Source organism: Pongo abelii, chromosome 3, assembly GCF_028885655.2.
Source record: "Pongo abelii isolate AG06213 chromosome 3, NHGRI_mPonAbe1-v2.0_pri, whole genome shotgun sequence".
Lineage (NCBI taxonomy): Eukaryota > Metazoa > Chordata > Mammalia > Primates > Hominidae > Pongo > Pongo abelii.
In genome coordinates, this window is record NC_071988.2 from 170247171 (window position 1) to 170262297 (window position 15127).

Below are 15127 nucleotides of genomic sequence, written 5' to 3' on the forward strand. Positions count from 1 at the left end.
GAACCCCAGCAGGGTGAGGACAGCCCAGCATGGGTGTCTGTGCCTGGGTGGGATAAGGAGGGCAGCCACAGAAAGGGGGGTGTCCCTATGACCCAGAATGTGGCATTAGACTGTAATCAGAAAGAGGAAAGTGTCTTCAGGGATGGGGACCCTCCTTGAAGAAATGGCCAATTCCAGATCTGGGTCAGGAAAAGTACAAGATGGGCCTAAAGCAAGGATGTGCTCAAGGAATGATGGGGACAAGGCAAAGGGACACAGAAACCACTCTCAATGGGCTTCCATTGGCTTAATCAGGAATATTCTGACCATCAAAAATTAGGACAGTAACAGTATGTACGTAACTCACTTCACAAAACAAAAAACAATGACGCCATGCTGATATACATAAATATACGAATAAACAGTCTGATGAAGAATGGGGTGCTTACACAGTTTCAAAGTACCTTCCACAAAATATATTCTAATAGCAAAAGGAAAAGAGTAACTTTATCATGGAGAAACCCTGCAAACAGCACCTGAATCAAGTGGTCTAAGTAGAGTAATAACCCAAACAGAAATCACATGCCACCTGACAGGATGCAATGAGAAGAATGCACAAAACAGAGCTGGGAGTAGAATCCTGCCCTTCTGTCTTTCTGTTACATTATCCTTCCATTCCAGCGGGAGATGGTGGTACAAAAGCTGATGCTAAGGTTGGGGAGACCATGATATTCCTGCCAAAGGTACATCTGTTGAATCTAATCATGAGGAAACATACCAGAAAACCCAATGGAAAGACTTTCCACCAAATAACTGCCCTTTAATTTTCAAAAGCAGTATCAAGTCATGAAATCTAGAAAAGGCTGAGGAGCTATCCCAGACTAAAGAGACATGACAACTAAGCACAATACATAATTCTGAACTGGATCCTTTTGCTATAAAAGGCATTATTGGGACAAACAGCAAAAGAGTAGATGCTAGTAACTTATCCATACTAATTTCTGCATTTTAATGGTTATATTCTTGTTATGTAAGTGAATGTCCTTGATGCTAGGAGTTCTCTACAATATACTTTCTTTTTTGTAAATTTGTGATGATTTCAAAGTCAATTTTTATACAAAAGATAGATGCTTACATAGGCTTTTTCTGTAATATCTCAAACCTGTCCCCTTCTTTCAATTACCCCCAACATCTTTACTCCAGAAAGCCTAGCGCTCATCCTTCTACACAGCTGAAATAATTTCTTAACAAGGCTCTTTATACTCCAATCCACCCTGCAAACACGTTGCCCAATAAGGTTTCCCCAAGTGCACTTTCCCTCCTGCCACGTCCTGCTCCAGTATTTCCATAACAACTCACTACCTACCAAATTAAGTACAAATTTCTTAGTGTAAGTTTCAAATTCAACTCCCTTCTAGTTCCAACTAGCCTCTTCCAGGTTTTCTCACCCCCAACCCCGACATCACAGCCCACCACGCAGCTCAACCACACTCAGTGTTTTCTCCCCATCTCCAGGATTTTGCTCTCAGAGCTCCCTCCTCCAGTAAGTACCCACTCCCTGCAAGATTTTCAATGCTAAGTGTAAATATCAACTCTGATCATCCCCCACCTCCCCATTTTCCAAGACTTGCCCATATAACCTCTCCCTGCCAGAATATCTAAAGTCAGCTTTGCCACTTAAGAGCCAAATTTCAGATTCATATCAGAGTTTTCATATATTTATCTCAAAAACTCCTAATATATAAGGTGAATATTCATCACATACCAATGAAGTATTCATCAGAAATGAAATTAAGTCATAGCCACAGTTATGAATCCAGATGGCCAGCTATTATCTCATACTCCCTCCCTAAGGTATTAACTTTTTAAGCATTCAAATTACTTTTTGTTTGTCCTGTTTCCTTCCTTAAACTACAGTTTTCTATTTCTAGCATAAAATACAATTTTCACCACTTTTCTACATAAAAATTTTGGCCTTAGCCATACCACTAACAATCATAAATCCAGAAGTTTCTAGAGCATAAATTAACAAGTGCTTATACGTAATTACATTTTAACTTCATCACTACCTCACTATGTAAGGAACAAAATAAAACTCTTAAAACTAAAAACAAATCCTATACTTCACAAGTTTAAAACCAGAGACCCTAATGTTTAAAATGAAGATGCTATCCATTTAACATGCTTTTATTTTTCCTCGGTTTTCATTAATAAATGTTGGAATGTCATCAAAGATATCCAAGTTAATGGCTATATTTAAATGTAATCAAGAAGCTAATATTTTTCTCTCAGTTTGAATTTAGTAAATGAAACAAAATGATATATTATTTAGCAGTGGGGGTAAATTTTTATCAGCAAATGAACAGTACAAAACTAAAGCAACAGCTGAAAGTGAAGAAAAAAGTATTACTTTGCAGAAAAACATAATGACATCAAAGTATGAAGAGAAGCAAAGTGTTGCTCCTAAATTAGTGGTGATCAATACAACATCTGCTATTACTCTAACATTCCAAGGACAGAAAAGGTCAGACACACCTAGAATTTCAATATTGCAAAAGACAATATGGAATATCAAATCTATAAGTAATATCTCCATAGTAAGAACTTTACATTCAAAAGTCTAAGTCTGTAGTATGTCACTGGTATGAAAACTGCATTAAGTGGAATAATTTGAGGTTATCTAACTGAAAACATGGCTTTTATCTCAGCATCATTTTTAAAGTATGATGTAAATAATAAACCAATATTTTAGATGATAAGAGGCAGACATACTGACATATAAACCTACGATATTTGTGATGTTTAAAAATGAAACTCACAAAAGTACACTGCACATAGTAGTGATTTGTGTATTATAAAACACTTAATTTTTTTTATTATCACCACTCTTCCCAGAAATATCATAAGTGAATGAAAAATGAATATCAGGAGAAACAACTCTCATTTTAAAATAATTTATAAAAATATTTAAAATATTTACCTGGTGAAATTCTAGGTACATTAGCAATTTCAAAATCAAAATATTATGAGACAAATAATAAGTAAAAGAAAGTTACATGTTTTCATTCCCAAATGACCTAAGCAATGCTCTAATGGATTTATGTATTAGAGTAAGCACCAATACACTCTCTCTCTCAGATACACACCCCACCACTCTTTCAGACATTGCATTACATGGAAATATTTACATCTCAACTGTTTATTCTGAAGTTTAGTAAAAGGGCAAACTTTGTCACGAACTCCCCAAATTCTGATGTTTGGTTTGTCATATAATGTGAGTTTCAAGGAAACTTCAGGGGCAATTGAAAAATAAAAGAATAAATATAGGTTATTTACTAAACTGTTTCATTCTATCATGAAAAAAAAATCAGCACACATTAAGATAAATCCTAATTACTGTTCTTGTAACCTACCAGAATATGCCCTTTGAAATAGTAAACTTTACATTTAAAAGTCTAAGTCAATGTTAGCCCTGTGTTATGATGCTATCAAAGTGACTATGACTATCGCCATAAACAGCCAGTGTTATGTCAACAGAAATGCCCTGTTTCCATGAGGAATTGTGTAAATAAGAACAAGGAATTCATAGTAAGTTTCAGAGTTTATTTTTTCTTTAAATCTGGTTTTAAAAACACACAACTGCTCCTCTTTTCAAGTAAAATCATAGATCACCCCTCCTCATTTTTACTTTAAAATGGTAAAAGGAAATGATATTTTTCTCCCCAGACTACCCTGAAAACCATGAAGCTAGACTTGAGAATACAAAATACTTGAAACTAGACTAGCAAGTATGTTAAAGGATACTCTATTTTGATTCTTCAAAGGAAATTACACTGGCAGCTCTTGGGGCGTATTAGTGATTAGCAAAATGATTAGTTCAACTTAATCACTTTAAAATGAAGAAACTGAGGCTCAGAGCGGTTTTGTTGATGTCCAAGCAGACAGGGGAGTTCTAATCCACCTGACACAACTAGGTCCAGCATCCATTCTAAGAGCTTTACATTTAGCTTTGTCATAATTTACTTTACAATTTGGCGCTCCGACAATCCATTCACTGGAAATTATTAACAGATGACTTTCGTCACCACTCTCACCGAATGCCCACAGACTGAAATAAAGACAACACACACCGCACAGCCATTATTCATTTCTGTCAGTTTAAAAAATTAACCTGAGCAAGAATCATTTTTCCTATTTGAATAGAACACTCCTTCCTCAAAATAATATTCAGTAACACTAATACAAATAATGTAATATCTTCTTTCTTCATTAACCTCCAAAGGGTGTATAGAAAAGAACAGACCAGCAGTTCTCAGCTTCTGGATCTCAGAACTCCTTTTCATTCTTAAAAAGTATGAAGGATCCCAAAAAGCATTTGTTTATGTGAGTTACAGTTATTGCTACTGTATTGGAAATTAAAACTAAAATTAAATTATTTAAATTAAAAATTAAAACTAATATTAAATTAGTTTAAATTAAAAATTAAAACAAATGTTTTAAAATCATTTAAAAATAAGTCATTGCATATTAACATAAATAATATGAAAACTGTTTATGAAACAATATTTCCCCAAACAAAAATCCTTAGTGAGAAGAGTGGCACTGTTTAACATTTTTGCAAGACTGCTGTCACACTTAATAGAAGACTGCTGGATTTTCATTGCTACATGTGGTGCTGTTTTTCTTCAAGTACATAAAGAAAATCTCGTCTCATATAGACATGTTGTTGGGAAAGGGGAAGAATATTTTAATGGTCATTTCAGATAACTGTAGATATGAATCTTTGATACTATACTGAAAATTAACACTGAATAGTTCCTTAAAGGTTAGTTTCAATGTGGAATCTGAAACAATATCAGTGAACTTTTCGTACAAGATTATATCAAAATCCATTGGTCTGTGTTCCATTTTGAGTGGATATTTTAATGTGCACTTCCTTGAAAAGGTCTCAGGAACCCTCAAACCACGATTTGAGATCTACCAGAAAATACTGTAGTTCAAGGTTCAACCTAATGATGACAGATACTATTAAACCTAGAAGCAGTATACACTGCCTTGATCCTTTATGATATTTAATTCATTAACCTATTCAACATTCCCTGAAATGAGTTATCATCATATTTTAAGAAATAGGCAAAAAGGTTGGGTTTTTTTGTTCAAAATAAGAGACTAAGGATGATACTTGGATGAGGTTAAATTAAATATTATAACATGTAGACTGAACTCTAGAAAAACAACTAAATTTCCTCTGATCCTTGAGCTTTTACTCTGATAATCATCAAAACAAATAGGTTTGGATACTATTCACCAAGAAAAGCTGTAAAGAATCATTAATCTGTAAGAGATATCAAATCACGTTAAAGCTTTAACGTTTTTAGGAAATTTAGCTGGCACAAAACTAATATATATATAAGCAGAATGAATCCCTGTTGACTGTATTAACAAATACATAAGGAATTTTGGAATATGCAAGAGGAGACACAAGACAGTGCTTCCTGTGCCTACGAATGCAGGATAGGCTCAAGGTCACTAATTCATACTAACATGTCTAAGGCTATGCATGGGTCATTGGACCATCAGGAGGGCTTCTTGAGTGGAGCATGAAAACTACATTTAAAATAGTAGAAATAGGGATATAGAACAAACATAAGAGACAATCATTTGAGCTTACTGCATCTGTAATATTTCTACCAGAAACGTCATTACTCAAAGCAATAGTTTTCAAAAATAAAAAAGCATAAATAGAACTGTAATAACAAAGGTATAGTGCATAATCATTTTTAAAATATGAGTTTAATCATGAGATGATCAAATATTTACTTTAACAAGTGCTTAAATATTTTAAGTATTTTTTTATAAGATTCTGTGGAATTTCATACAGTGAAGAAAAAGAAAACTAAAAATAGGAAAACTAAAAATTATAAAACCATTTCATAATAGCAAAACATATACAATGCATACTAACATATCGGAAGGAATTCAAAGTATTTCTCATAAATTAACTCATTTAAATTGTCTTAACTACCTTTGAGATGGGTACTATTTAATCCATTTATACAGTTGAGAAAACTAAACAATTAAGGAGCAGAGTTGAGATTTCAACCAGTTATGCTGTTAACTACCAGGCTATACTACCTCATACCAGCTCACTAAAAACACCATTTACAAAAATATTCACAACACATGAAAAAATGTCCTTCTCTAAAAGTAAAGCAAAGCACTAGCAGTAAAACACATGCTCAGTTTGGTTCTGATGGCAGCCATGCTATCTCATGACTTGTGTTAGAGCTTATAATTTAAGAGACAGCATTAGAATATGATTAAATAGTTCATGCTGTGGGGAAACTATAAAAATGTATCCTTTATGAAACGTTTGCTTCCATAAGCAAGAAAAGCAAGGTTTGGGGCAATGACAATGAAAAGAATACATAAAGTTTTTGCTTTTGGTTTGGAAAAAAATAGAATAAGAGAAAGCCACAGCAATACATGTAAACCCTATATCTTGTTAATGGGATGGACATATTCCCCACAAAATAATTTTTAATGAAATAAAGGAAACTATCCACATAGTTCTGGATGCCAAAGAAATGAACTATACCAAGGAAATCTATTCTTTATATGGTCCATAAAGGAGTAATTTATCACAACCATGTAATAAAAACAGTACTGAAGCAAAGTCCAATCCAAGTATTCACTGTATAACTTAGAACCACCCTTTATAGTCATATCTAAAACCTCTTCCTTGTTTTTTCTAAATATATACAAAATGCTATCTGCAACAAGGAAACCAAGAGATATTTTACAGTAAATATGTCTTCTTGCAGATCTGAAAAGCTATAAATATACCAATTCAAAACTGCAGTGACATATTTCACTTCCAATATAAGTAAGAAAGCAAGATTGTCCACTTAGTAATATTAGATATGCTGAGTCTTTAAAAGCTCTCAACAGTTAAGGAAATGATTTATTTGTATTGAAAAACCACAACTTTCATATAATTAACCTACCTAGAAAAGGGCAGAAGGGAGGGAAGCTTGTGGGTAACAGATACAGGATTCAATTTTGGTTTTCACAACTGATGAAGTGATGATTAAGAAAGAAAGCCATAATAAAAAAAGGACTAAGACCACAAATAAACTAACTTAAAGCAATTTTGGTAAACCAGCAAACAGCTAAAGGAAAAAAAAATCTAGTACTAGTCTGCTAAATTACTGTATTTACATAGTAACTGGCAGTAAAACATAAATTTTCCCAACACCTAAAACAGGCAATGGGGAGTGGGGGACACCTACATATGCCCCTTCAAAATCAACGCAGATATTTTCTAAGACATTTTAAGAATGTTTTTTCCCTCTACTTCAAAAAAATAACATTATATCAACATGAAAGGGGAGCACCATATGACCATCCTTAAAACAGTAATCTGAAATGTGTTTAAATTTATCGACTGTAAAGATAATGCTAACCTTCAACATGTATAAAGCCATGACTTCCAAAAAAAATGGAGAAAACCAACTTACCTTGATACATTTTCTGGAATGTATTCTAAGACCGGATACCCATCACTTCTTCTAGACGACAGGTCGCCGTGTGATTTCCATGACTCCACTAAAGTATTGACAGGAGGAAAGGAACTCAGGTGTTGGAAAGATTGGTCTCTAGCTGATCGTGATAAAGATATTGTACCTTGAGCACCAATCCTGTAGTGGAAGGACTGTCCACCTGAATTCACCCCAACAATAGCAGAGGAAGGGATGCTGGCCTCTGGGTAATAGCTCCCGTCATCTGGTTCTTGTTTAATACCCACTGGGAATCCGCTGCCTTCACAGTTACCATCAAAGCCGGGCACAGGTGGTCCTAAAATTCCTGATAGGGAATAATAGTCTTTATCATCCATAAAGGAAAAATACGAGCCATCCATAAATGGAAATGGGTTTACTGTTGGATTCCCTTTAAAAGAGGTGCCTGAACATGAATGCTTGGTTGATTCTTGCTTTATTGGTACTGAGAATGAAGAATCCGAATTTATTTTGCTATTTCCTCCTAGACATGAGCTGCTAAAAGCTCCATCTGGTTCTGGTTTTATGTACTGGACAATATTAAGCTGGCCAGTCACACCATTTGAGATGGCACTCTCTACTTCCTCAGTCTTAGGAAAAGGGACCTCTTGAGCACCTTTCTCCTGTGTGTCTGGACTGGGAACCACATCCCGCGATGTACTGGATCCAGCAGAGGGGCCAGAAGCAGTATAGCTGAAGGCATTGTTTACAGGGCTACAGATAGATCCCACAGTACTGGCTGCCGGACTGGAAAGCGTGGATCTGTTATTAGTGTTGGAAGGGCTGGAAACAGAGCACCTTGAGTTGTTAATATTTGCAGGGCTAGACACAGAGGATCTCAGAGTGACATTATTGGGACTGGAGACTGGAGATTTTACACTGCAGTGACTTGGAGGGCTGGAAATTGAGGATTTCATGCTACTTAACGGACTTGAGAGAGGAGAGCCCACATTGCTAGCATGTGCAGGGCTGTGAGACCTGGAGCCTCGATTTTCAACATTAGGGGAGCATGTCAGAGGAGTTCCCTGGGTGATTGGGCTGTGCACTGGAAAACTGCCAAAGCTGGCTGTGGTGGAGGACACAGAGTTGATTCCAGCAGGGCTGCAAACCGAAGATGTCATGTTCAGAGGGCTGCAAACAGACGGGCTTTTCTCATGACACATGATAGGGCTTTTAACAATGGCGCGCATGACGCCACCATTCACGGAGCTCCCAGAGTCAGACATAAATGATCTCAAGGGCCTGTTCACACAACTTAGAGTGGAAGGACGATGGCCATTTCCTTTGTAAAATTTCACCAGCTGTTCAACATTCTGATAAATCTTAGCTGGACTCATGCTTCCTTGTTGGTTCTGCTGCTCATAGGAGTAGTCAGCATCTCTTACAGAATCCATATATAAACCCATGGACTCAGCTACAGTTGCTGAAAGTTCCTTAGATTCCAGCTCAGTTTTAATATCAGATGTTAAAATCCCAGGCCGATTATTGTCTTGCTGAAGGCAAGGGAGTAGTTCGTGTTTTTCTTTGCTGCTTCCTTGAGTACTGTTGTTTGGAATAGCACCGGAAACACAGCTTACGTTGACAATCTCCATGTAGTTATTCTCATCGGTCCTCTCTGTAGGTCCCAGGGAAGAATGCTCCACAGCCTGAGAAACTTGACCCCACCGTCTTTCCATATCTAGACCTTCAGGGAGACTGTGGTAGCCTTTGGTCTCCATCGCTAACAAATAAATTTACATTAAAAAATTAGAGTCAGTTATAGCAATATTACTCTAAAAGACACTCTAAAATTGCATTTACTAAGCCACAAAACATATTCTACTTATTATAAGCAACATTTCTAGCTAATTTAAAACTGTTACCTTTTTGGATGCTGACATAACAGAGTATTGACTACAGCTTGTCGAGATGTCAGAACAAGAGAAGCGATCATATAAAACTGTTTTGGATCTAAATAAAAGTAACATGTTTACTATAATACAGTCTTTAGAGTCTGCAAAAAATATTTACAAATGTTAACTTATTAGATATTCAAAGTAATCCTGGGAATTGTTAAGGCAGGCAAAAAAAGGAAATAGAGGACTTAGTGAAGTGGGTGGCTTGCCCAAAGTCAAAGACATAGTGACAAAGTTGGGTTTAAATCTAAATCTTCTGACTCCAATGCCTTTGGAGTCTTTGGATCATATAGAAGCTGCCTTCCATATTTAATACATGGCCTTGTTAAAAACAATATGGAAATGTAATTAAAGTTACTCTTTCCAAACATAAACATACCAAGTGAATTATCATAGGAAAAATAATTTTTGATTTTTTTAAAGTAAGACTCTCTTTAGATTAGTGATGAAGATAATTTAATGTCAGTTGTGAAAAGATCTATACATTCTGATTAAGATGGTCCATATCTCAGAAGGGCTGTATGACAACTCAGGAATGTCTGGTGTCTTCTCTGTATTTCAGTAGTGGCAAGGACTTTGACATGCACTCTGACCTGTGCATGGTACCAGTGGTACCTCTGCTAGAACGACTGCCAACAACCAGAAATGTTTACTCTCAATGGTAAACGGAGACTTTTGAGAGGAGCCCTGAAAATTTAAGCATTAATTCATTCATTCAACAATATTTACCAAGTGCTTGCTACATCCTTGGCCTTAGACCAGTCAGTGAATAGGCAGCGATAAACAAAAGAGACACAATCCCCATCCTCAAGCAACCCACAACGTTGTTTCAGATATATAACCATATCCATGTGCTCTATAGATCAATTTACTTCACAGACAGAATCTTCATAATAGGCTATATTGATATAATTCTTACCCATATAATTTAATGCAGTATTGCAAGCTTCTTGTATATATTAATTCATTTATCCTTACACACAACCCTGAATGACTGATAAAAGTATTATCCAAATAATACAAGTGTGAAAACTGAGGCACCAGACACACAACCAAGTGTTGGAGCTGCAATTTGATCACAAGTCTCTCTACACAGTTTCCCAATCTTGGCACATTGACATTTTGGGCCTGATAATTCTTAGTTGTAGAGGGTCTGCCCAATGCATTGTTAAGGCGTTTAGCAGTATCCCTAACCCCTACCCACTAGATGCCAGTAGCATTCTGCCTCCCCAGTTGTGACAACTGAAAATGTCTCCAGACATTACCAAATGCCCATGGGGGGCAAAATCACCCTTGGCTGACAACCACCACTCTAAAGAAACATATCTTAAAGGAAATTAACTCACTCACAGTAAAATTTTATTTTTACATTTTAGTATTCTAAAACTCCTAAAATCTGTATTATTCATTTTTCAAACATTTCAAAGTCTGTAAACAATCTATGGCCCAATAAAAGTCCTGATCTAAAAGATGCTGTTTCTGCCATTCTATACACAAGTTTTATTTTAGGCCTCTCATCCTTTCCCCTCTTTGTCACTATCTCCACCCTGCCTACCTTCCCTTCTTTTAAAAAAAAAACAAAAAACAGGAAGTCCTTTTGTTACAGAACATGTATTAACATTGAAAAATAACGCTACTAAATAAATTTGCATTAGATAAATCTTAGCTGGAGTCACAAATAAATTTGCATTAGATAGCACAAAGCCCTATGAAGAAATTTAATGTCCAAATTGTCCAAGTATTATAATTACCTCTTACTTTTCTGTGTTTTACACTACAGTTTATGTTCTGAAAGGGCAGAAATGATCAATTTCACTACAGTATCCCAAGTGGTTAGATTGAAAAAATTTTTGACTATTATAATATCAATACTCAATTTCCAAACATTAAAATCTACCAATTATGTAGTATGTTTTCACTTAAAGAACATCCTATGAATTCCTAATCAAAAATCAATCACAAAACAGTAGAAAATAAATAAAATTACGAAGGTTGAGGTAGTTATCTATTAATAGTAATTCCAGCCAAAAAGTTTGGTGTGGATGAAAGCCAAGTAAAAGTTGATAGAAAACTAAACTAAAAAACAGTGAATTGGGATCCAAATAGCTAAGACTAGCCTTTTATGCTTTACTAAAAAACAATTTAGTCATAGCTATATATTGAAAAATAGCAGTAAATATTATGTGCTGCTTCTATTTCTACCTAAGAATATTTTGTCTTCCCCATACTAAAGATGAATGACTATATAGCTAAGGTATAAATGGTTCAGATCCAAATCCGTTAAACAACACAATAAATATGTCTATTTGTATTCAAAACTGAACACTTTCTGCACATCTCTCCCCCTACACACCCCCAAATTCACATTCGCTCTCTTGGCAAACTGCACCACCATCTAACCAGATGCCTGGAAGTTACTCTTGTCTCAACAACTTTACCTGAAGGCCTTCACTGGCACACTCTGCCTCACTCACATAGCCTCATTCTCTTCTTGGTCATAGACAAGAGGGCTCTCTGTCCTGGGTCTGAAGGGGACCCCCACCCAGACCCCTCTCCAAAACCCATTCTCCAAATTGTCTTTTGGGAAGGGCGGTCCACTCTTGGCTTTTTTGAAATTTCCCTATATAAATCTGCATATCAAAACCTCTGGGAGATTCTGTTTACTTTTTAATCCAGCATTCCTCAAATAATTTGACCACTCCACCTTTTTCTCAAAGAACATCTACTAAGATTCTGCACTTTTCGGCACTCGGCCCTAAAGCAAGAACTATATCCCACATTTGTGAGGCTACAGAAGACCCTGAAGAGAATCTATACTGGAGATGATGGGCACCAAAGACAGTCTTAAAGCCCTGGACAAGGTAGCACCTTATCAGCTAACATCATACAGCTGATCACAACTTTCCAAGCCCTGTTTGGCTAACCTTGAACTCCCTTAATAACATAAAATAGGCTGTATTTCATCACATTATTGACAGGAGTCTCATTAAGGAATTTGCAAAAGGCTTTGCTGAAATCTAAATTACTTTGTTCAAGGTATTCTCATCTACCAACCTAATGCACCTCTCAACAAAGGAAACAATACAGATTGGCAATAGTCAAACACAAAAGAATACAAGACATCTAGCATCTGCACGGCTTCTATGCAAACATTTTTCTAAGATCAGATATTTTTCAAATAGCATTATTGAAATATTTTATGTTGAGTCTCCCTAGTATTTTAATTAGTCTTTTCTGTAAACAAATGGGTCCAGTTAGGAATTTATTTCCTATGTCATCCAGGAAACCGAGGTTATCTTTTTGCAACTGGCACAATGACCATTGCTTGAGCAGAATTTCAGTCAACCTGTACTTACTAGTGAATACTGAAAATACTAGTCGATGAATATGATCCTCATAGAACTTAATATCTAGAGGATAAAGAAAAAGTTTATGTTACTAAAGTATAAAATGAAGCAGATAGAGGTATACAAATCTAACTAACAAAAATCAGGCTTGCCTGCCTCACAGTGGAAACCATACCAAAGATTCTCTTAGGAGAAATGCAAAAAAAAATTATGAACTTTTAATTTTCATGCAAATGGGCCTCACCCCGAAACATAAAAAAAATTCACTGAAGGAAAAGCACTGGTGGAGGTGCTACTTTAAGCCATACATATGCTCTCAAACACAAAAGAAATGCTGTTTTCACAAAGGAAGACCTTAAAGTTTTACGTTTTACAGTCTGTGTTAAATTGCCCTTTTCCATAAGGAAGTACTTTTTTCGGGAATATTAACAAAGATTCTTGCGAATTTGTATTTTATCTGGAAACACTTTCACTTTTAGTATCCCCCAAAACCCAATCTCATCATGATGGAAATGATAGAAAAGGCATCATTTTTAATATTTATTTCACTATAAGATGGCACTTTAAAGACTAAGGCTTAAGAATCTCACAATCATCTCTAGACTGCATAGTTGTAAAAGTTCACTATATGTAACTATTTTTTGTCATTCCCCACTACATAACTATTATGTTCCTCTCTTTTATAGATGAGGTAAATGATAGAAATCTGCCCAAGGTCACCTAAGAGAGCGGGAGAACCAGTTAGAACTGAGCACACCTGATTTCTATTCACTCACCTAATTTACCGAGCCACCTGATCTTTCCAAAAATCGCCAAACAAAACTATGCCTCCCTTAAAGGAAAAAGCTCCACTTTAAATTATTTTTTAAAACTTCTCCTCTCAAGCTTTTCCATGACAGCTGCCACGATGTCAAACATAAAATTAAAACTTCACAGCAGGACTTCACAGATGGAGAATGCTGTTATCATTACTATGTAAATATCATCAATAACAGCACCTAGAGAAATGGCAATACAAAATGTTAAGAAGCAATTTGGTGCCTTTAAAATTCGGCGGTTTCAAAAGCTCGTCTGCTATCAAAAGTTTTCCTAACTCCTATGTCATAATAAATAATTAAAACTGATGGTGCCATAAACCATTATTATTTAAATCTGGTCTTTTTAAATTGAGTAGGGAAAGCCACGCACCTAAAATTCAGTAGCAGAGTAAGGATGCCACCAAAAGAAGCTTCGTCCCTTCTCCCTTGCCCTTAAAATTCCAACTGATGCCATAGGAAGCCTAGCCTGTCTCAAGAGTTTCGCGAATGCTAGCGAACGGGAAATGCACGAATTTCCAGAGCCCCTTTTATACAGGATCTATTAGGATCTATATCTCCTTCAACTGCCCTTAGCCGCTACACCTCCGGCTGAGATTTGGGAGCTTCCGCAATTGATAAAGGAAAGAAATATTATTCAAACGTCCTTTAAAAATTGTACAAGGAAAATGATCCGAAATTCATCTTTGGGTAAAGGGAAGGGTGGTAGACCTCCCACTGCCAAAGGCAGTTAAAAGCTGCTAGTTGGAGGGCATTTATCCAAAGTGGCCAAACTTTCCCAAAATAGTCCTCTGGCGGCCAAAGGGGGAGAAAAGTGGAAAACCAAAACAAAACAACAAGCACACAGCACCATACTGACTGTGCCTCCGGATTACGCAGCCACTTCTCCCTGCAAAGTGCACGCTCCCGCGCCGCGGCCGCACGCCGAGCAGGGCAAGCGGTGCCCCGCTGCGCGCCCCTACACACCTGCCTCGGCCGGGGTCCGTCTCTCGCCGTCTACCTGTTGCAGCGCTTGCCACCGCCACGAAACCCCTGCTGCGGAGCCCCCCTAAATCCAACCACATCCAGGCCAGCGAGTGCCGCTCTCCCTGCAGCAGGAGAGCCCGAGGCAGCAACGCTCTTGCACCCAGGTGACTGACTGCACGGGCTTCCTCTGAGCAGCCTGAAGTTGGCTCCGGTCTCCCGGGCCCAATGACACCCCGGGCGCGGAGGGGCTGAGAGGAGGGGGCAGGGGCAGGGCCAGGGCGGGCAAAAAAGGGAGGGAGAGAGGGCGGGCGAAAGCCCGGAGGGGGAGTGGGCCAGCTGGAGGGCTGGCCCTTTTAAAAGCGGGTCACATGTCCAGATAAAGTTCAGGTTGCTATCCCGCCCCCCTGAACCCTTCCTATTGGCCCGAAGAGAAGCAAGGCTCCACGCCGCACGGGTCAGGCGGGCTTCTTATTGGACAAGCCAGGCTGTCAGTCACCAGGCGGGCGACATGACTGATACAAAGTTGCTGCGACACAGCCTGGACTCGGCAGCTTCCTTAAAGCCGC

The 15127-nt window shown here is 37.4% G+C and overlaps 1 protein-coding gene across 1 annotated transcript in view; it reads right to left on the reverse strand.

The window, feature by feature from the left end:
* NR3C2 (nuclear receptor subfamily 3 group C member 2) overlaps positions 1 to 14751 on the reverse strand; it is a 206703-nt gene extending 191952 nt beyond the window's left edge. The window contains 2 exon segments of the mRNA NM_001132477.1: positions 7500 to 9252; positions 14626 to 14751. Coding sequence (NP_001125949.1) covers positions 7500 to 9252; positions 14626 to 14659 — 1787 coding nt within the window. The 5' untranslated portion in view covers positions 14660 to 14751.
* Between the last annotated feature and the right edge of the window lie 376 nt (positions 14752 to 15127).